We start from the raw sequence: 23,764 nt of genomic DNA on the forward strand, positions 1-23,764 counted from the left end.
AACATGTGCATGAATGTGAATAGCAGCACTATTCACAATAATGAGAAGGTGGAAACAGCTTTACTATCACAAATGAATAGATACACAAATGTGGTCTATCCACATAATGGAATATTATTCAACCATCAAAAGGAATGGAGTCTCAACACATGCTACATGGATGAACTTGGAAAACATCTCGCTAAGTGAAGTAAGCCAGACACAAAAGGGCACATATTGTACAATTCTATTTATGTAAAATGTCCAGCAAAAGCATAGAGACAGAAAGTAGATTAGTGATTGCCTGAGGCTGGGGAGAGGGGACACAGCGTGGAGTCTCCTTCTGGGGTGATGAGAATGTACTGGAATTAGATGGTAGTGGTAGTTGCACAAAATTGCGAATATACTAAATGTCACTGAATTGTACACTGTAAAATAGATAAAGTGGTAAATGTTATTTTCTGTGGGGAGAGAAGGAGGGCTGAAAGGAAGAAGCATGTTGCTGTAGCTGTGGAGCATGGCCCACTCCCTCCCTCCTACCCATGCACCTGTCTCCTTACTGTGCCTTGCCATTCGTACCTCCAGAAAGCAGGATGAGGACTGTTGGCACGTGCTCAGGCCCTCCAGTGCACATGCTGCACGGACAGCCCCTTAGGTGGAAAGTGAGGCAGCGACCCCCAGCCCAGGGCCCCCTGCACTGTTACACAGAAAGCTGAGGCTATAACGCATTTGCTAATCAGTATGTATGCAGTGCTCACACAGGTGCTACACCAGCAGTGAGTAACTTTGAGCTGGAACTTATATTCCAGTGCAGGGAGACAAACAATAAATATGAAACTAGGAAGAAGATCATTTCAAGTAGCTGGAAGTGGTCTGGACAAGGGCGAGCCTGAGAATGGGTGGGGTGGGCAGCTGTGAGCATGAAGCTGTGAGGAGGGAAGGCCTCTCAGAAGCGGGCGGCACTTAAGATGGTCTAATGTCAGAGAATGAGTTGGCCATGCCTCAGGGATATTTGGAAAAGCTCATTCTGGGTAGAGGACATGGGAAGTGCCAAGGCCATGAGGAGGGAGAGGGCACGGCCAGTTCAGGGTCCCCAGGTAGGCCAATGAGCTGGAGCGCCAGAGGAACAGGTGGAGCTGCAGGAGAAGAGGGCGGTGATGAGGGTGCATGAGGCCTCGTCAGCCGGGACAGGCACTGGGGTTTCACTCAAAGGGCATCTGGGGACAACCAGAAGGTTTATTTAAGAAGAGTGTGATGGGATTAAAGTAGCTCCAATCCTGAGACAGATGAATGACCTATGAGAGGGGTCAATTTGGAGCTAGATTTTTAGGGATCCATCCACTAGAACTTGAAGAATCTGGTTTTCACACCCTCAGGAGACCTGCACCCTCTACCGTATCTCCAGAGAAGAACTTGGGAGGTAAGTCAACCCCTGAGAGTGACATGGAAGTTCATGTGGTTCCTGAGGTGGAGAGAGCCCAGGATACCTGTGTAGACAAGGCCTTTGACGAGTCTACAATATACCCTCTCCCCTGCTCTTGGACAGGTCCATGCCACTGAAGGCAGATGCCTTTTATTCAAGGGATGAACTTATTACCCCATCATTTCAAATAAAATGGGACATTCTTCTTGGTAAAAACTAGACCAGGTAATTCAATATTAATACATCTGAATTCAAACACTATTTTCTGATTGTCCTACAAAGCTATTAGTGTTACAGGGTGCATCCAAGAGGGGGGCCCCAAATAGGCATTTGAAATGGGGTCCAGAACTTAAGGTGTCCAGGAGATTTTAAGATGTCTCCACCCCCCACCCCAGGGTGTGGGTTGGGGGAAGGGACAAATGAAGCAGGGCCATTGAGAGCTGTTTTGCATAGCAACAGCCTTGCAGCTAACCTCTGGGTTGGTCACTTAACATATCTATAGCCTTTGGCTGGTTGCATAGATATGTTAAGTAGCTGTGATCAGCTCTAAGACAGGGGAATGGAAGTAACTTCCCCACCTAGAAGTAACTTCCCCACCCAGATGTAAATGGGGGGGGGGCGGGTCCCCTGAGTTACAGCGCCTGCGTGGGAGCTCAGAGAGGATTGGCTCCAGGACATGGGGCCACGCCTGCCCAGACTCATGATGGCAGCCCAGTAAAGCTGGAAGGATACGAGTTCTGGCATGTGAGGCCGAGTGTGGGAGGAGTCGGAAATGAGGCTGCAGAGGAAGATTGGCCTCGGGGATTTAAAACCCAGATTTGGCGGCCATTGAAGAGGGAGAACCATGCCATGCGCAGCCCTGAGGAGGAGAACCATGCGCAGCCCTGAAGGGAGAACCAGGCGGACCTGACAGAGTGTAGACTCCTGCAGCCCTGAGAAGAGAACCACGCAGCAGCCCTGAGGAGAGAACCACGCGGCCTGGCAGAGTGGGGACCCCCGCAGCTTTAGAAGGGGGAACCACCACCTGGTTTTAGCAGAGATCCCGGTGACTCAGCTGAGGGTGCCGGGAACCCAGGGAGGTCTCCCAGTCGAGAGGGAGTACTAACTGGGAAGAACCAGAGGACTACCTCAACCATGGACTTCTATTTCCTTTCCTGAGATACGGTACTCTGGACTGGGCAAAGGGGGAAGGAAGGAAGGACTGTGTCTGTTTGTGGGTGTTTTAAGGGACTTTGGGATTTTGGTAAAGACATTAGGTCACTACTTTAAGTTAGTATAGCATTAAATGAACGTTTCCTTTCCTTTTCACGAATCTCTGGCATTGAGAGACGTCTTTCCTCTGGCGGCGGACATAACGGACCCGGGGCCTTCTTTCAATAATAGTATATCATCCCAGGCCCCCCTTGTTGTGTTCTGTAACATTAGGTACAAGTTTCCAGAGACTCGATTAAAAGCACAGGACACAGTATCTTAGGAGAGCATCTATTCCCACTTTACCTATTAAAAAAGTTATTTCAGGGTGACTGTGTCCCCCCAGGGACATTTGGCAATGTCTGGAGACATTTTTTGGTTGTCACACCGTGGTGACCACTACTAGCATCTAGTACGTAGAGGCCAGGGATGCTGCAAATATCCTATGACACACAGGAGAGTGCCCCGAGATAATGAATTACCCAGCCCGACACATAATGAGTGCAGAGGTTGAGAAACCTGGCAGAAGGAAAGGCCTTCAATCTGCAAGTTCCTAAAATATCCTAATAATCAGCCGGTGAAAACACTCCTCCCCAGATGTCAGGAAGTAGAACCGTACGTAGGACTGCTTAGCTCACACAAAGTGGCCATTCTGGTTTTCCAGAGCATCCTGAGTCCTGTGGCCCAGCTTCAGGGCAGAACTGAAGCTGTCCTGAGTCCCTCAGAATTTGACAAGGAAGCCAAGTAAGAGAGAATCTTGCCTGTAACAAATGAAAGGGAACTTCTAATAGCCCAGGAGTTGACAGCTTTTGGAGAAATATATCTACCAGTTGGTAAGTGCAGTTTTGCCAAATATGGAAAAGGATGAATCCAATTAGTCCTGTCAGTGAGTCAAGTAGAAACTGTGCCCATTCGTGATTAAAGAAGTGAAGATCAAGACCAACAGAACAACAACTGCCCCCAAGGACCATGGGGCTGGTCAGAGGCCTGGAGAGAGGATGGGGAGGGGACAGCCGAGTACCTGCCTTCCCAATTTAACACTGGGAAACCAGCTCGCAGGTGTACAAGTGGAGGGTTCTCCTCCCGAGCCAGGGAGACAACATTCTTTTCTAGTCATTTCTAGGCACTTAATACCCTCACTAATGATTCCGAGCTCCTCTCAGATGACAAAGAGGTGGCAGTAAGTGACAAGGTATCTCAAAATGAGAGTTATTTCTGCTTCAGTTGCCTTTTAATTCTTAACATTTGAACAAAGGGAATAAGTTTTTCTTGTTTGTTATCATATCTAGCCTATCAAATATCTATCTCTTTGTAACAAATGAATTAACTTCTCAGTAGAAAATATATTCACATGGTACAAAACTCAAAAGGTGCTAGCAGGTTGACAACAGAAAGCCTCCCTCCCGTCTTTAACTCTCAGCTACCTACTTCCCCCCACTGGTGAAGGTGTGTGTGTGTCTGTTTTCAGTGGGTACATTTCCCCCACACACAACCCACAAGGTAAATTACTCCATGCCTCGCTTTCCTTTTTGTGTAGAGATATCTTTGCAGGTCATTTCCTATTGTGACATATAGAGCTCCCTTGTTCTTTTTTTGCCTAAATGACTTCATAGCTCAATTGAAGGTGACAAAGTGTGCTGAAGTCCTCTCCTGGCAGTGTGACTATCACAAACCAGGGCCTGTGCTTGTGGCGCAGTGACTCTCAGAAGGAAGAATTCACTCCGAGAGACATTACGGAGAGTGTGAGTGCTAGGAATCCAAGGGCGTGGGCTGGGGGTTTGTTGGATAAAACCCCAGTGGAAATTAATTAAAAGTTTTTATTTGTATAGATGCTTTAAGAATAAAAAAATTACAAGAAATCCACCAAAAGAAAAGAGGAAGGAATAAATGGAGAAATGAGACATTCTGCAGTCAAGGCAATAGAACAATTTAATAAACTGTAACCCACACCACACTACAAATTATTTCTATTTCTAAAGAAATTCCCTGAGACAAAGAACAAATGGAGGGCTTAGTAGGTGCCGGGCGCTGTGCTGACCCTAATGACTGCCTACAGCTGAGGCATTATTTCCTCTCCCCACACTGGGCCCACCCCTGCCCACTGCACACATAAGGACACTGAGTCTCACTCACAGACACAGAGAACAAACTGATGGGTGTCAGCGGGGCGGCTAAGGGACTGGATGAAGAGGGAGAAGGGAGTAAGAAGTACAAATCGGTAGTTACAAAACAGTTATGGAGATGTAGAGGAGAGCACAGAGAATATAGTCGATAATATTATAATAACTACGTACAGTGCCAGGTGGGTACTAGAATCTTACTGGGGGGGATCACTGAACTAATATAAAATAATATCAAATATCTACTATAATTTAAAAATAAATAAATAAATTATGAAAAAAAGGATATTGAGTCTTAGAAGGATTACATTGCCCATAAATCTAGACAAGCTGCTGAAGTCTGTTTCCTGCTGCTGACAAGGGTCCAGGCTGAGGGTCACCTGATACACAGGTGACATCAGTGCCCAGGTGAAAAGGCCTCACTTGGCAAACCTCATCCTGACTCCTGGCCAGTGACTTCTCAGGTCAAAGAGAGGCTATTAAAACCATTTTTCCCTGATTCTAAGGGAAATTCCCCTTAAGAATGAAGGGAAGGAAAGAGAGAATGTTCTAGGGTTTGGAAATGGTCAATCTGACTTGTCCGAGATGATTGTTCCTCTGTAAATTTATCTTGAGCATAAGCAACACAGTTTACAGGATGACTCAGATAAAAAGCAAATTCTAATATCCATTCTGTTCCCCAAACTCACACACGAACACACACAACTCCATATCCTCCATCTCTGAACACTGCTCTTCTCTAACTCCAAGCCCAACCAGTTCTCCTGTGGATCACGCCTCCAGAGACAGAGCCCAGATTTGCTGCTCAGTGCTCAGTAGTTCTCAGTGGTTGTTCTGGCCTAACAGTGAAGCCACAGCAACAGCAGCAGGTTATATTTCTTTAATATTATTCACGTTATCCATTGTGCTAGGCACTTACATGCATTACCTCACTGAACTCTCAAACACCCTACTGGGTAGGAATTCATTATTGTCGTTACCATTTTCCAAATGAAGGAACCAAGGCATAAAGAGGTAACTGACTCCTCTAGGGTCAGGTATAACTAGGAAGCAGTAGAGCTAAGTTTCAACCCAGGATAGTCAGGTCCCAGGACTTAAATTCAGAACCATCACGCTAGTTCTATAGAGAAGTATAGAACAGGAAGGATCCAAACAGCTTCCTGATGTGTTAGGCAGGTTTCATGCCTAAAATACTCATGGGCCATCCATTTGTGACACAATCTATTTTTAGTATTGCCTAGCCTGTGGCAGGATTTGTTCTAGGCATTAAGGACACAGTCATGACGGAGAGACAAGATCCCTGCTCCCCCGGAGCTCACGCAGCAGTCCTGGGGAGCAGGCACATGAGAAAATGAATGCTCATGGTGATTTCAGACACTGATGCATGCTATGAAGAAAATGAAGCAGGGTGCTCTGACTAGGGGATGGGGCAAACACCTCGGGTGGCAGGGCAAAGCCACATCCAGAACATGACATCTGAGCTGAGACTCAAACAATGAGTTGCTGGCCTAATAGGCTGGGCAGGAATATTCCATATGGAGGGTAGAGCACGTGCAAAGGCCCCAAGGACATGAACTAAGCATGTTCAGTAACAGCGAAGTGCAGCTAAAGAATGATGAATGAGGGGGAGGGGAGCAAGAGCTGAACCGCAAGATGCAGGTGAAGACATTTCATTAGGGTCCCAGGGCCAAGGTAATGAGCCTGGATTTGTTATAGGGGGGGAATCCTTTGGTAGGTAGGATTCAAGCAGGAGAGTGGCATTATCTGGTTCCCATCTTAAATAGTCACTCAGGTTGTAGAGAATGGGATCTGTGGGGGGTGGGCTCAGGTGGAGAGCCAATACCTGCTAGGAATTGCTGTGCTCAGGCAGAGGTGATAGCTGCAAGGACTGACGTGGTAAACGTTGGGGCACATGGGCATGCTCTGGAGGAGGAGCCAGCAGGACTTGGTAAAAGACTAAGGGCATGGAGAGGGGAGAAGGAATGAGGGACGATGTCTGAGATTTAGATTTGAGCAGGTAGGTGGATTTCCAGTACCATTCTTGACTTCTGATTTTCTTAGCTGGATACTCCTGTGACAGCTTAAAATACTGCAGTTCCTAAGGTTCTTGATTTAAGGGCCATTTGTCTTCGCACCCTGTATTTTCTCCCCAGGTGATCTCACCGACTCCCATGGACTCAGCAGTCACTCAAGCCACACCCTGAAATAGCTCTCCATTCCTTATACCACATGTCCATTCAGTTGCCAAGTCCTCTATACCCTGCGCCCCATACCTACCACAGGTGGTAGTTCTCTCCCTCCTTGCTGGCCTACTGCCCCCACTGTGTCTCCCCTACTCGCATATCTAACTGTCCTTACTTCCGCCACAGCCTTTGCCCCACTGATCTATTCTGCACACAATTGCCAACACATCTGATCATACTACTGAATCCAATCATTCAAACACTGGCTTCTCCCTGCTCTGAGGGATGAAGTCCCAATCCTCACCAGGGCCTGCACGGTGAGATTGGGTCCCTGTAGTCCCATCTCTGCCCCTGTCCTTGTCACTCTCTCTACTCTAGTCACTCCGGCCACCTTCCTGTAACTCAGAAATGCCAAGCTCCTTTGTGCCTCTGGGAAACCCCCACTTGACATCCCCTGCCCCAGGCATGTTTATGCCTTTGGTGCTGCTGTCTTTTGCTTGTCCCTCAGGGCTGCTCCCTCATGATTTGCTTAACTAATGACCTCTCTGGTGTGTGATGTTGCTTCCTTCCAGACCCTGAGCTCACAGAGGAAAGGGGTCCTGCTGAATATGCTCAGAACTTGGCATGTGTTCTACCTTGCATGCCAGACTTGGTACTTGCCAAGTGTTTGTTGAGTAAGGTGGAGAAATACTTATCCATCTAATAGCGTATTTGTTGAATGTGACTTCCCTTTGAGAAATGCAAGGATGGAGAACAATAAAAAAATGTGTTACACCAAGTATCTTTAAAAATCTATGAATCAACCAGCTATTAGCCTGGAGAAAGAAGACAAGTTTGAAAGCTAAGTCATATCCTTTCTATTCCCCACCCCACATAAGGAATCCAGTTTAAATCAGTACCCACCATCTAATACTGCTCTGGCATTAAGTTAGTGGCAACAAAACCCCACTTCTTGGCTCACCCCCATGTGGCAGCCAGCCCTGGCTTTCTAGGCTAAACCTGTAAAAGTGTATGGTAAAAGTTTTAGTATTGGAAACTAAACTGATAGAGAGGTAATGAGCTTGTTAAAACAGAAATGGTGAAAAGCAACAACTTACAGGTGCTCAAATAAAATGCAGAATACTGCCTCCACCCTGTTCGAGTCCCTTCTAGCCAGGAGACTCTCTGACCCCACCTGCACTTCAGCCGGCCCCACATCCTCTGAGAATGGCCGCCCCTGGACCCTCTCCAACGCCCACCTGCCCTGGCTGGTGTTTGCTCACTTGTTCCACCACCGCTACCACTTTTCCTGTCCTCTCTCTCTCTGTTTCCCTCTTTATTCACTTTATTTTTATTGCATTTATTGGGGTGACACTGGTTAATAACATCATGCATGTTTCAAGTGTACATTTCCAATACATGACCTGCACACTGTATTGTGTTTCCTCTACCCAAAGTCAAATCATCTTCCATCGCCCTAGACTTGGCCCACTTCAGCCTTTACTACCCAGGAACCCCTCCCCTCTGGTAACCACCATGCTGTTGTCTGTGTCTATGAGTTAGTTTCCCCTTTTTATCTCTTTTCCTTTTCACCCATTCCTTAGATCTGGGCCCATCTCCTTACCAAATAATTGCAGAGCACTAGGCATATATTCAGTATTTGAGGAAATTAATAACAGCCATGTTCTTATTACATCTCTCAAAGTATCACTGTAAAAAAACCTGAAAAATTTAGCCTTGGAAATTTTTTTCCCTGCTAATCTGTGATCATTAAATATTTTAAGTAGCTCTTTGATTTTCTTTTCAGCCAGATCATTTATTCAATCAGAGGTGGATAAAAAAAAAAGACTAATCAGATCAAGAAATCACTGATAAAATGAAGCACTTGAAATCTGTGAGGTGAAACCACTGGTCTGTATGTGCCTACTTCCACCACAGACTTCTTCCAGGTCAGCTAAACAGGCGCCTAGTTTCTATGTTAATCTCTGTCCAAGGCTGTAGCCTTCAGGGCCTGGCCAGGCACAAGCCTGTCTTCCCTGCTTACAGAAGCCCACCTGCGTGTGTTCCAGCAGGTGAATCACGGACAGTCATTACAAACCCATTTCTCTCTGATGTGTACTCACCCCTCAGCCTCCCTTGCAGCTGGGTAGGGAGACATAGAAGAAAATGTCCTGGGCAAGATTTTTTTCTCCCTGTTGAAGAATTCTCTCACCACCCTCACACTTCCTGCCTTTGATGTGGTTATGTGTGGACAGGATGCCTGGAGCTGCAGCAGCCACATTGTGACTATAAGGGCAAGTCCAAGCATTGCAGGAATTCTGAACCAAAGCTGACAAACAAACCTGGGGCCAACTACTTCAGAAAGATATGAAAGATACTAAGTGCCTTTCTGCTGAAGTTACTCACTATTAATCAGTGTAGTTAATTAACTATTTTTTTTATTTTTTACATTCTGAGGCGTTGACATCAGGGGGCATTGCTAGCCCTGGAGGACTGCCCCTCCCAGGGTTAGCCATTCCTAGATATAGTAACTAACTCTCTCTTGAGTGTGCCTTTCAAATGCAAATCAACCAATCCTGGGCCCACACCCCAACCACCTCCTTTAGGAGCTCTCACACTCCAGGCCATCCTCCACCTGCCCTAATCACCCCAAATTCCAGACAACAAGGACACCCCTGTGTCCCATAGCCTGCTGAAGTTATTCAATCTAGCCCATTGTATGCCTGCTTACCCTGCCTCACCAGTTTCTTCCCCTGGAAACTGCAATAAAGGCTATTACCCACGTTTTTCTCCCTTTGCCTCCTGACTGCCCTGGGTGCTTTTCAGGGTGGCCCTAAGCAGCATGGTGCACCCCCTCCTCTGTGGAAATGTAAGTAACAAATTGCCCTTTCAGAGTTGATTTTCCCCTGACCTGCCGGCCTCCTGTAGCTCAGGTAGCCAAATGCCTCCTGACTCAGGTAACTTGTAAGACCCTCACTCCAGTGAAGTCTCTGCAAATATAGACAACTGTACCTTATCCTAGAAACATAATGTAGTGCTCATCAACACCAAAGGCCAGCTTCAAGCCTCAGGAGACACCACTCTTGGTACCAAGAAGTACTGTACTGTAGAAGATGGGTTACTTTAAACACAGTGCTTCATGGAACAAAGGAGGTGGGTCACAGGCAGGCCTGGCTGCGGGCCCCACCCACAGGCACTCCTGGAGTGTTACAGTAGAGGGTTCTGTGACTGAAGGGTTTCATGTCCAAGACTATTTTGCAAACTCCCCCTTTAGACTGTCCAGGTTTCTTTGCTGAAACTCCTTATAGATGCGGAACTGTTTTCACAGACATTGTTCAAAGCTGTGAAGAGTTTATTTCTACCACACATGCGTGATTCCTGCTGGGAATGTTAGGAAAAATAAAAGCAGGCTGGGAAGAAAATGGAATGGCTGATAGGGCCCATGGAGCAGGCCCTGGTATTGCAGCATGAGGTGTGACAAAGTGTCGGGCAGGGCACGTTACATGACAGTCAACAGAAATGGGCCACCAAATGGTGTGTGTGCAGGGGGTGCTCTGGAGACCACCAGGAAATGAAAAGTCAACAGTAACTCTGGGTCAGGAAAAACTCATACCAAACATACCACTTGTAAATGACTGTTTATGGGGAAGAAGAAAAAACCTCCTAGACTGCATATTCCCTGTTATAAAGCCAAGGAAACGCCTAAGAATATCTGTTCATCTTTGGTGGGAATTAGGGGGCTGAGGGGCAAGAGGAAAACTGGCAACCCCTGTTTGCACCAGGGACTATCCAATGGAATCACATTATGCACCACCTGTTATTACTAAAGTGGGCTAGATACGAAGACATTAGAGTACACCAGTTTAGCATGCTTTCTACACTGTTTCATTACAGCAAAAACAATTTTCAAGGGCCTTTTTAGGTGACTTATAACCTCCAAAAATGCAGTATAATTTTTTCCATGAAATCTTAAGATGCTATTGACCTGTGGAATGTTATTCCATCTGCATGTGGAATCTGTGAATGAGCTGAAGCGGGCGTTGAAGGAGGTTAAAGCCTCTCTAACAATGGGACCTCAAGCTCGCCTCTGCAAGCCTCCAGGAAGCTCCAGATGGGGGAGGGCAAGGGGAGAAATTGCACCTTGCTTGGTGAGGGCACAGGATGCTTCAGTCAGGGTTCAAGGTCAGGCAGGGGCTGTCACACTGCAGAACTATAGGATCAGAGGTTGATTCTCAGACATAGAAGTGGCTGTGTAAACAGCCACACCAAAACATGGCCCCAAGTGTGGGACCCCAGTCATCAGTAGGCAAATTTTCAACTGCCTGGGGCAAGGAGGGCACTTACTGAGCGCTTGTCGGCCTCTGCACCTTGCTGGCCCTGCAGACAGGCAGTGAGCTTCTTGTGTGTGCTGTGGGACACCTGCTTCACCAGCTCCAGCCGTTTCTCCACCTGCAGACAGAGCAGTGAGTGACACCACTGGGCCAGGGCAGGGTCAGGAGTGAGATCACAGGTCTGAACAACGTGGGAGAGTCCCTGACCCATGTTTCTGCAAAGGTGAGGACCTCTGGGGAGACAATACCCAATTCTGGAGGGCTGGAAGGGGAAGGGACTCAGACTATGGGACTTACTGCTAACCGTGCAATGCAATGACTTTAAATGTCCCCTAAAAAATCTCACCCAACCTGGTATTCAAAATGCAAAGCTCTGTTGTAAACGATACAAAGTTGTGTGTCTAAACAGATTTGGATGAGGATAGCTGGGACAGTTGAAACAACATTGGGAATGGCTTGGTTTTAAAAGGGATGATATCTTGTTGTCTATCAGCAAAGGGCCAGCACCACCCTTACCTGAAGAAGGTCTTCACTCAGAACTTCAGTCTTTTCTGCCCTAAAGAGAAAAATGAGAAACATATCAGTCAAAAACAAGACAAAACTAGGAACACAGTCTCATACTTAACTCCCTACTGTCTCCACTGATGGAGAGATTAGAAAAACAGAGATATTAGGAGCAAAAATTTCTAAGAGAAAATATAGAAAATCCTGAAATTTACCAAGGACCTTAAAATAACTGCAAACAAGAAACTTGGAAGAGTCTCCTGACACAGACTGAAACCTGGATGAAGGAAAACAAGCATTTCTATTCTTCCCAGACTTTCTTTTTAAGTAACAGCAGTAAGCAGGTTCTCCCTCCTGCACCCCAAACACGAAAACCTGCACACACAGAGGCAGCACTGAGTCCTGGTGGCAAATGAGAATGACAGCACCAATTCTGGCAACCAGTGTGGGGCCCACCAGCCAGCAAGGAGCTTGACTTTGAGATGAACACATTCAGGGAAAGAACCTGGACGCTGGCTGAAGCGGCCCTGCTCTGTGAGCATCCCCAGCCTCACATCAGAGGAAAATGCAAGTCTTCTCTGGAGAGAAGCATTCCCAACTTAGTGCCTCGAGATGCTCAGAGATAAGGTTCAGTCAGTGATTTCTCTCACACACGTGCTCCTCCTCACGCTCATGCTCCTTCTCACAAACACTCACACACACAAACTGCCAATTCACATGAAAACAAATCATTAAGACTATGAGTGCAGAGAAAGAAAGATGTAATATATACATAGAGTCCAATGACTGCAACTATCAAATATGGTAATGCATACAAAATACTGAAGAAAGAATGACATATTACAAATCAGTGACAGGATTCCTGCTTCTGGGAATATGGAGTAAACATTTTACCCATTCCTCTAAGTATAAACAAAACCTGAAGCATTATATATAAAACAAACATAAGGAAACTGCAAGGCAGAGTTAACAGGTGGACTGGCTAGAAAACTCCAGACCCAAGGAATGGAGTAGTAGGGATCTTTTGCTTCACATATTCCAAACTTGGAGCTAAAGTGGCTGTGACCTGAAATACCAATGGTTGCAGACAAAACAACCCAACAAAAGCCTGGTCTCTGTAGTCAAAGAACCAGGAAAGTGAGTTATTTATAGACAATAACTGCTCATTCCAGCCAAACACTACAGAAAAAAACTGTTTTCCTAGCCCACCCACACAAGCAAAGGCTGAGCAGGGAGCAGGGTGTAGCCATCTTCCCCAGGCTATGACAGGGCATCCCACCCGCCTCCTGTCCCACAGCCAGGGCACAAGTGCCAGAGAGATGAACACAGAGCTGGGACATTCATCACTGCTGGGCAGTAACAATGGAAACTGCAGGGGTAGTCTGGCCATCGCCCTCACTTGGTGGTAACAAAGTATTCCTCCCCTCCCTGTGGAGGTGGTGCCACTGGGAGCCCAGTGGGAAGTCAGGACTTCCACCACCAGCACCCCGTGGTCACAAGGCAACCCTCTCCCATGGTGTTAATGGAAGCCAAGTGGGAAGCAATAATGAGGCACTCCTAACCCTCCCAGCCAGGGAGGTATCAGTGATGGCCTACTGGGGAGCCAGAATTCCCACTCCCACCCAGCAGCGATGTGGAGAGCACTCCATTCCTGAGGGAGTGGGGATAAGGAAGGCTGAGCAGGAAACCTAGGTTTCTACTTCTACTTGGCAATAACAAAGCAAAATTCTACCTTACCCTGCTGGGTTTGGATAAAGCCAGCTAAAAGAGCAAGTTTAAATAATATTCAGTCTCATAATATAATAGTCACAATATACAGGCTTTGATAGAAAATTACTCATTATACCAAGAGCCAGAAAAACCTCAAATTAAGTGAAAAAAGACAATCAATGTGTCAACAGGAGGAGAGATGTTAGAATTATCTGACAAAGGCTTTAAACATTCACTATACAAATGCTTCGATGAACAATTATGAACATATTTGAAACAAAAACAGGAAGTGTCAGAAAAGAAGGTATAAAGAAGCATGAAATGAAAAATTTAGAGCTGAAAAATCTGATAATCTAAATTTAAAAATCCCAGTGAATGAGTTCAACTGCAGAATGGAGGAGGCAAAGGAAAATATCAAGGAACTAAAAGGAAACAATAAAAATTTCTTGGTCAGAATAACAGAGAAAAAACATATCAAACAAATAAATAAACAGTCTCAGGGTCCTGTAAGACTGCAACAGAAGATTAAATATTTATGTCATCAGAGTCCCAGAAAAAGAGAAGAAAGTAGTGCTGAAAAAATACTCAAAGAAGTAATGGCTGAAAACTTTCCAAATTTAGCAAAACACATAAACCTACATACTGAACAAGCTGAGCAAACCCCAGACAGGATAAACACAAAGAAACACTCACCAACACTCACAGTCAAACTTCTATAAACCAAAGACAAAGATAATCTTGACAACAGTGAGAGAGAAGCGATACATTACTAATGGGGAGAACACTTGGAATTAGGGGTTTCTTTGAGAAACCATGTAGAAGAGAAGGAAGGAGAACACTATTTTTCAAGTGCTGAAAGAAAATAACTGTCAATCTAAGATCCTATACCCAGAGAAAATGTACTTCAGGAATGAAGAAGAAATCAAGATATTCTCAGATAAAGAAAAACTAACCAAAAGTGTTATTAGCTGTTGCTAAAGGAAGGTTTCTAAGCTAAAAAAAATGGTAAAGAAAATTACCTCAATATATCAGAAAGGAAGAAAGAACATGGTGAACAAAAATGGTAAATACAATAGTCTTTCTTTCTCCTCTTGAGTTTTCTAAATTCTGTGATGGTCAAAGCAAAGCTTATACATTGTGTGATGTAGTTCTAAATATATGTAGAGGAAATTTTAAATACAATTATACTATAATTGGTGGAGGATTTTGATAGGTTGTATGCAAATAGGTAAATAATTACACCAATAGACTGTGATAAGTTACGTATATGTAATGTAATACCTAGAGCCACTACTAAAAAAGCCACACAAAAACACACTAAAAAAACTACAGATAAATCAAAATGTAAGCTAACCACAGAAAAGAAAGAAAAGAACACAAAGAAACAAAAAAAAACAAACATAAAATAAAAGATAAAATGGCAGACACAAGCCTTAATACACTCATAATTATTAAATATAAGTGGTCTACGTATGGCAATTAAAAACAGATTGCAGACTGGATTATAAATATGTTGTCCACAAGAATTTCAAATATAATGATATAGGTAGGTAGAAAGTCAAAGAACAGAAAAAACATCCTGCACGACCAAGGTGGAGGCAAAGGTAGTTACACTGTGCCTCCTCACACAACCAAAAGAAGGACAACAACAATTTAAAAACAAAAAACAACCAGAACTGACAGAAAACTGACCTGTATGGAAGTCCAATAACCAAGGAGTTAAAGAAGAAACATTCATCCAGACCAGTAGGAGGGACAGTGATGGGAAGCCGGGTGAAGGGGACTCGTGGCAAAGCGGTGGCTGGCAGACCAGGGCACACAAGGCAGCAGCGGGCGGACCCAGCGAGGTGGCAGATTGTGGATAGACGCAGCACGCAAGGTGGCTGGCAGCCCAGGTGGTCCCATATTCTCGTACAGATCACCAGGCAAAACTGGGGAGCAACACAGACCACCCAACCCAGGGTTCTACCTTGGGGAATTAAAGCCTCAAAAAACCGATTGAAATGCCTGTGAGGCTTGAGGTGCCGGAGAGACTCCCTACCTCACAGGAGACTTCGCTGGAGAAACCCACGGCGTCCTAGAACGTACACAAACCTACCCTCGGGGAATCAGCACCAGAAGAGCCCGGTTTGCTTGGGGTAAGCAGGGGAAGTGACTGAAATCCAGCAGAGAGCAAAGCAAGCATCATTGCTCTGTCTCAGACCCCTCCCCCACATACTGCATCACAACCCAGCAACAGGGTTGCCTCGCCCAGGTGAATACCTAAGGTTCTGCCCCTCACTAAGTAACAGGCACATCAAGAAAAAAAAAATGGCCCAAAGGAAAGAACAGATCAAGCTCCAGAACAAACACAACTAACAGACAAAGAGATAACCAACCTATCAGATGCACAGTTCAAAGCACTGGTGATCAGGATGCTCACAGAATTAATAGAATTTGGTTGCAAATTAGATGAACAAATGAAGGCTACACTAAGTGAAGTAAAGGAAAATGTACAGGGAACCAATAGTGGTGGGAAGGAAACTGGGACTCAAATCAATGGAGTGAACCAGAGGAAGAAAGAAACAACCAAACAGAAAAGAAGAAAGAAACAAGAATTCAAAAAAAACAAGGAGAGGTTTAGGAACCTCCAGGACATCTTTAAACATTCCAACATGGGATTATAGGGGTACAAGAAGGGGTAGAAGAAGAGCAACAAGTGGAAAAGTTATTTGAACAAATAATAAAGGAGAACTTCCCCAATCTGGCAAAGGAAATAGACTTCCAGGAAGTCCAGAGAGTTCAGACAGTCCCAAACAAGTTGGACCCATGGAGGAACACACCAAGGCACATCATAATTACATTACCCAAGATTAAAATGAAGGAGAGAATCCTAGAAGCAGCAAGAGATAAGGAGACACTTACCTACAAAGGGGTTCTCATCAGACTGTCAGCTGATTTCTCAAAAGAGACCTTGCAGGCAAGAAGGGGCTGGAAAGAAGTATTCTGAGTCATGAAAGGCAAGGACCTACATCCAAGATTACTCTATCTAGCAAAGCTTTCATTTAGAATAGAAGGGAAGATAAAGTGCTTCTCAGATAAGGTCAACTTAAAGGAGTTCATCATCACCAAGTCCTTATTATATGAAATGTTCAAGGGACTTAATCTAAGAAAAAGAAGATAAAAAACATGTACAGTATAATGACAGCAAACTCACAATTATTAACAACCATACCGAAAACAAAAACAAAAACAAACTAAGCAATCAACTAGAACAGGAACAGAACCACAGAAATGTAGATCACACGAGGGTTATCAACAGGGGAGTGGGAGGAGGAGAGAGGGGGAAAAGGTACAGAGAATAAGTAACATAGATGGTAGGTAGAAAATAGACAGGGGGAGGGCAAGAGTAGTATGGGAAATGTAGAAGGTAAAGAACTTATAAGTATGACACATGGACATGAACTAAAGGGGGAGAATGTGGGTGGGAGAGGGTGTGCAGGGTGGAAGGGAATGAAGGGGGGAAATGGGACAACTGTAATAGCATAATCAAACTATATTAAAAAAATAAACATATAATCTAAAAAATACAAATAGACATTAAAAAAGGAAAAGCATCCTGCAATCATTAATCAAAAGGAAAGAGATGTGGCAGTACTAATATCAGATAAAATAGACATCAAAACAAAGAAAATGATCAGAGAGAAACATAATACAATGATAAAAGGGCCAATTCACCAAGAAGATATACCTTAAATGTATATGCATAAACAACAAAGCTACAAAACATGTGAAGCAAAAACTGATAGAACTGAAAGGAAAAATAGAGAAATCCACAATTATAGTTAGAGACTTCAACATTCCTCTCTCAACAACTAACAGACCAGTTAGTTATTTTTAAAAATCATCAAGAATATATAAGAACTCAACTATTCCATTAAGCAAAAGAATTTAATAGATATTTATAGACACCAAAGGGTATATCTCAACTTGATAAATAACATCCACAAAAAAAAAAAATCCAACCCACAGTTTGCATTATAGTTAATGGTGAAAGCCTAGATACTTTTGCCAGTAAGACTGGGATCAAGGCAAGTATGTCTGCACTCAACACTCATTCGACATAGTGCTGGAAGTTTGAACCCGAGCAATAAGGCAAGAGAAGACAAAAAATACAGGTCTGAAAGGAACAAATAAAAATGTCCCTATTTGCAGATGGCATGTTTGTCTATATAGAAAATGTCAAGAAATCTACAACAGAAATCCTAGAACTAATAAATGAGTTTGGCAAGGTTGCATGATACAAGGCAAACATGTACAGCTAAATTTTATTTCTATACAATAGTAATGAGCGCATGGATACTGAGATTATAAATAAAATACCATTGCAATTGCTTTTAGGTATAAGTCTATCATATACACACAGAATGTGCATGCTGAAAACTGCAAAATGCTTATAAAAGTAATCAAAGGAGATCTAAAATGGACAGACATACTGTGTCACAGGATTGAAGGACAACATAATAAAGATGTAAATACTTACAAAATTAGTAATCCCAAGCAAAATTTTGACAGGATTTGTCATAGATACAAACAAAGTGATTCTAAAATTCATATAAAACTGCAAAGCAAGTAGAAGATCTAAAACAATTTTTATAACAAAAAAATCTGGAGGACTCACCATGCAATATTAAGGTTTTATGATAGTGAAAGGACAGAAAGACAAATCAATGAGACAGAATGAAGAAAAAAACCTAGACAGATATAACCAACTGATTTATTTTTAATTTTTTTCATCCTCACCTGAGGCCATTTTTTCATTGCTTTTAGAGAGAGAGAGGAAGGAAGAGAGTACTGGAGAGAGATATATCTATGTGAGAGAGAAGCATCAGTTGGTTGCCTCCCATATGCACCTGGGCTGGGACTGAACCTGAACCAGTAACCTAGGTGTGTGCCCTGAGTATGAGTGAAACTCGCAACTTTTTGGATATGGGACAATGATCCAACCAGCTGAGCCACGTCACCAGGGCCCGATTAATTTTTTTTTACCAAGGTGAAAAGGCAATTCAATGAGGAAAAAGAGACTTTGTAACAAATTGTTCTGGAACAACTAGTTATTGATATGAAAAAATATGAACCTTGACCCATACTTTAAATAACACATAATGGGTCATAGACTTAAATATAAAACATACGACAATAAAACTTTTGAAGAAACCACATGAGAAAACATCTTTGACCTTCGGCTAGGCAATGAGCTCTTAGATATATCAAAAGCGTTATCCATAAAAGAAAAAACCCGATATATTAGATTTCAACAAAATTAAAAGTTTTTGCTTCGTTAAAGGCAGTATTAAAAGCTAAAAAGACAACCCACAGAAAGAGAAAATATTTGTAGATCACATATGTGATAATTATATACAAAATATGTAAAGAATTCTCAAATTCAACAATAAGAATTCTATTAAAAATGGGCAAAAATCTAAACATAAACTTTATGAAGGAAGATATATAGATGGCAAATAAGCACGAGAAAAATTACTCAACATTATCATTTACTGAGAAACTGAAAATCAATACCCAAATGAAATAAAACTATTAATACAGAAACATAAAAGCAACCCCTGCCCAAACCTAACCATAGCAAGTTCTACAGAGGATACAGAGTAATTGGAACTCTCAGACACTGTTGGGGGTGATGACACTGCCAAAGGGAAAAGAGTTTGGCAGCTTCTCATAAACTTGTACATATATTCACCATGTGATTTAGCAATTCTGCTCTAGAGAAACAGAAATGTATGTCCACAAACACATTAAAAAACTCATGAATGTTCACAGTGACTTTATTTGTATAACAAAAAGCTGGAAACAGCTCAAATGTCCTTGAACAGGTGAATGGATTAACAATAGAATACTACTCACCAACAAGGAGGAAGAGACTGCTGACACAGGCTACAACACGGATAGTTGCCAAAAACACTATTATGCTTAGTAAGGAAATCCAACCTCAAACGGTTACATAATTACCGAATGATTCCATTTATAGGAGATTCTGGAAAAGCAAACCTACAAGGGTGGGAAGCCGCAGGGAGGGACACAGACAGGAGTGGGAGAGGGGCTGACTCCAAAGAGAACTGTTTAAGGCAGTGGATTGTTCTATCTACCTTGTGAGTTTGTGTGATTACACAGATCTATGGTTGTGCTAAAACTCACAGAACTATGCAGAAAAAAGTGAAATTCATTTCATGTAAATTTTAAAAGCAAAATAATTCAAGATAGAACTGAGATACTAGAACAATACCATGTAAGTCAAGAAGGCAGAATGACTGGAATGAATTATTCTAAGGTCCTAGTATCGTTTGTTAGGGGAATTAAAACAATAATTTAGATTTGGTTAGGCTAAAATATGATAAACATATCAAGGCTTACAATAAAAAGTAGTAATAGAATGTATATCTTCCAAACCAACAGAGGCAAAGTAAACAAAATAAGAAAAACATAAAAACCCACAATAAAAATTCAGTGAATCACACCAAAAGGTAAATAAAGACAGTAGTAAGTGAAGCAATGTAGAACAAAAAAATAGGAACTACAAAGTAAAATAGTAGATAAAAATCAAATATATCATTAATAAAAATAGACCAAATGTGCCAGTGAAAAGCTAAGGATATTCAGTCAATTTAAAAATATAAAAAAATCTAGGTTTGTGCTACTTATAAGCACTGTTATCTAAAACATAAAGAATCGGGAATATTGAAGATAAAAGAGAAAAAACACACAGCAGGCTATTTCTAATTAATACTACATTAATGTTGGCCAAAACAGATGTTGAGGCAAATGAAAGAAAAAGACAAAAGAAGATACAGTAAGAGAGACAGGATCACAATATAATGATAGAAAAGTTTAATTCGAGAGACTTCTGGTGAAGAATGTAGGTAAACACGGCTCACCTTCTCACACAACCACAGCAAAAATCACCCATTATTAGAAAACTGAGCTGTATGGAAGTCTGACAACTACCAATTTAAAGAAGTCACATTCATCCAGAGGGTAGGAGGGACAGAGACGTGAAGATACTCGGAGAGGCACAGACACTGGGAGACGCACTTGGGCCCCACACCCAAGTGTGGTGAAAAAAAATCAGAAGGGATACCTCGGGAGTGAGGGTCCTAGCCCCACAACTCAGGGTTCCAGTGCCAGGAAGATAAGTCACCATAATGCCTGGCTGTAAAAACTAGTGGGGGTTGGGGCGGCAGAAAAATTTTGGGATTCTCAGGAGTCTCCTCTTAAAGGGCCCACAGCAGACTTAGGACTTATGTAGACCTGCTTTCTCTGGGCTCCAGCACTGGTGCAGCAGATGGAAGGGCACCAGTGGCATACAGGGAGAAACTGAAGTGTCTGGCATCAATACGAGTGCTGGGGGACAGCTTCCTCCTGGGCAAAACTCCAGAGACCAGGCAGCAGCATTGTCCCCTCTCTGAGCCCTCCTCCACACAGAGCCACAGAGTGCTGACACCACATTGGAGACTCCATCAACCTGGTTCACATGGGTTGCTCCTCCCTGCCAATGACCTAAGGCTCTACCGCATACAACTTACTGGTATGCTTTTCTACACTAGGCCATTCTGCAAAGTAGCTCTACCTAATACACAGAAAGAAACACCGGGAGGCTGCCAAAATGAGGAGACAAAGAAATATGGCCCAAATGAAAGAACAGAACAAAACTCCAGAAAAACAACTATACAAAATGGAGATAAGCAATCTATCAGATGCAGGGTTGAAAACACTGGTTATCAGGATGCTTAAGGAACTCACTGGGTACTTCAACAACATAAAAAAGACTCAGGCAGAAATAAAGGTTACATTAAGTGAAATAAAGAAAAATTGACAGGAAAACAACAGTGGAGTAGATGGAGCCGAGAATCAAATCAATGACTTGGAACATAAAGAAGAAAAAACATATTCAATCAGAATAGCAAGAAGAACGAAGAATCTAAAAAAAACAAGGATAGGCTAAGAAACCTCTGGGGCAACTTCAAACATAGCAACATTTGAATCTTAGGGATGCCGGAAGGAGAAGAGAAAGAGCAAGAAATTGAAAACATATTTGAAAAAAAATAATGAAAGAAAACTTCCCTAATTTGGTGAAGGAAATAGACATACAAGTCCAGGAAGCACAGAGAATCCCATTCAAGATGGACCCAAAGAGACCATACCCAGACACATCATAATGAAAATGCCAAAGGTTAAAGACAAAGAGAGAGTGTTAAAAGTAACAAGAGAAAAGCAGATAGTTACCTACAAAGGAGTTTCCAGAAGACCGTCAACTGATTTCTCAAAAGAAACTACAGGCAAGAAGGGACTGGCAAGAAGTACTCAAAGTGATGAGAAGCAAGGACCTACAACCTAGATTACCCTATCCAGCAAAGCTATCATTTAGAATTGAATTACTATATACAACAAAGCTATTGATTAGAATTGAAGGGCAGATAAAGTGCTTCCCAGACAAGTTAAAGAGTTCAAGCTAAAGGAGTTCATTATCTCCAAGCCCTTATATGGAATGTTAAAGGGACTCACTTAAGAAAAAGAACAGGATCATAACTATGAACATTAAAATTGCAATAAATTCACAACTATCAATAATTGAATCTAAAAAACAAATTAAGCAAACAAGCAGAACAGAAACAGAATCATAGATATGGAGGATTACAATTTAGGAGAGTGAAGGGGAAGAATGGGGGAAAGGTGCAGATGTAGGGAACCTGTCTGTGTGGAAGGGCAAATGTAGCCCAGCTCTATTGAAAAGCCCAATAAGCACATGGCAGCACACAGGACGCCAAACCCACAGATCAGTTCTCCCATGGAAAATCAGGCCTGCATTATACCTAGGTTGCTTTGTGACTTGCTCTTGCTAAAACTCCCTCACCCTGAGTTGAGGCAGCAAATGCTTACTGCATATCTTTAAAGTAATTTCCTGAAGTCTGTGCTAATTCTCCCAGGGACTGAAGTGTAACCAGATTAATTACTCTTACAATTCCCTTGCATTTGCAACATATTTTCCTTGTTAGTCTGTAAGAAGTAATCAGTAACATCCTTTCCATTGCTATCTGTAAAAAGTAATTACCTAAAGCAAACCTAATATAATGAATGAAAACCTTCTTTGATATACGCTATTAGAAAGGCAATAATAGCTTGCGAAGGCAAGGATTGGTGAGCTCTCACTTTGAGAGACTGGCCATGCCATCGCTTTTCCTCCACAGGACTCAGTAGTCTGTGTGAATTTGTCTCGTCTCATCCACAACACTGTGGACACTGCTGGCCAGTGTCCATATCATGCAGGGATTAAGAAGTACAAATTGGTAGGTACAGAATAGACAGGGGGAGGTTAAGAACAGTATAGGAAATGGAGAAGCCAAAGAACTTACATTCATGACCCAGGAACATGAACTAAGAGAGGGGATTGCCAGACGGAATGGTAGGTAGAGAGGGGCAAAGGAGGAAAAATTGCAACAACTATAATAGCATAATCATAAATTACATTTTTAAAGAGATCAAAAAGTTTAACTTATTGAGAAGCTATGAGAATTCCAAATTTGGGTATATGTGATAAGAATCACAAAATATGTAAATCAAAAGTGATAGACTCTCAGAGAAGTCCTGATAATTTACCACAATAGATGTCACCATTTCTCTTTCAATTAATGAGATTTAAAGGAAAAAAAAGTTAGTGAAGATATAGAGGATTTGAAAACACAAGTTAAAAGGATTTGATAGACATACATCATAACCTAATTTTTATTGATAGAATATAAATTCTTTTCATGCATGCTATAATTCATTTCCAAAAATTAACCACTTATGAGGCCATAATGAACATTTTAAGGAACATCAAATGACAGAAGACACACAAATGATGTTCTCTAACCCCTATGTAATTTGAATAAAATCAACAACAAAAAAGTTAAAATTAAAAAAAGAACAAATTTGGAAACTTTTAAATAATTTTAAATTGCTCACAGGTCAAAAATAACTGTTAGAAATTTAAAATATTTAGATTTGAGAAACATGAAAATACTGTGTATCAAACTTGTCAGATAGCAAAGCGATACGTAAAAAATACAGAAACCCAAAATGCTTATATTGGAAAGAAGAGAGGCTGAAAATACTTAGAATAAATATAAAGAGAATAAACTTAAAGAAATGAGGACAAAATTAAAAAGGGAAGATATCAGTATAATATAAAAATATATAACTGAATCAACAAAGTCAAAGTTAATTCTTTGAAAAGTCTGACAAAAATGGCAAACCTCTATAAGATTTAATAAGGAAAAAATGAGAGAAGAAATAGACAAACAATAGGAAACA

General features: G+C 42.4%; 1 protein-coding gene across 6 annotated transcripts in view; it reads right to left on the reverse strand.

Annotated features, from left to right (window-relative positions):
• ARHGAP44 (Rho GTPase activating protein 44) overlaps nt 1–23,764 on the reverse strand; it is a 180,999-nt gene that overhangs the window by 71,350 nt on the left and 85,885 nt on the right. For all 6 annotated transcript variants that reach the window (XM_028534442.1, XM_036032963.1, XM_028534445.2 and 3 more), the window contains exons 2-3: nt 11,723–11,762; nt 11,220–11,324 (exon numbers count right to left, since the gene is read on the reverse strand). In XM_028534442.1, coding sequence (XP_028390243.1) covers nt 11,220–11,324; nt 11,723–11,762 — 145 coding nt within the window. The remainder of the gene's footprint in view (nt 1–11,219; nt 11,325–11,722; nt 11,763–23,764) is intronic.

This window comes from Phyllostomus discolor, chromosome 8, assembly GCF_004126475.2.
Source record: "Phyllostomus discolor isolate MPI-MPIP mPhyDis1 chromosome 8, mPhyDis1.pri.v3, whole genome shotgun sequence".
Lineage (NCBI taxonomy): Eukaryota > Metazoa > Chordata > Mammalia > Chiroptera > Phyllostomidae > Phyllostomus > Phyllostomus discolor.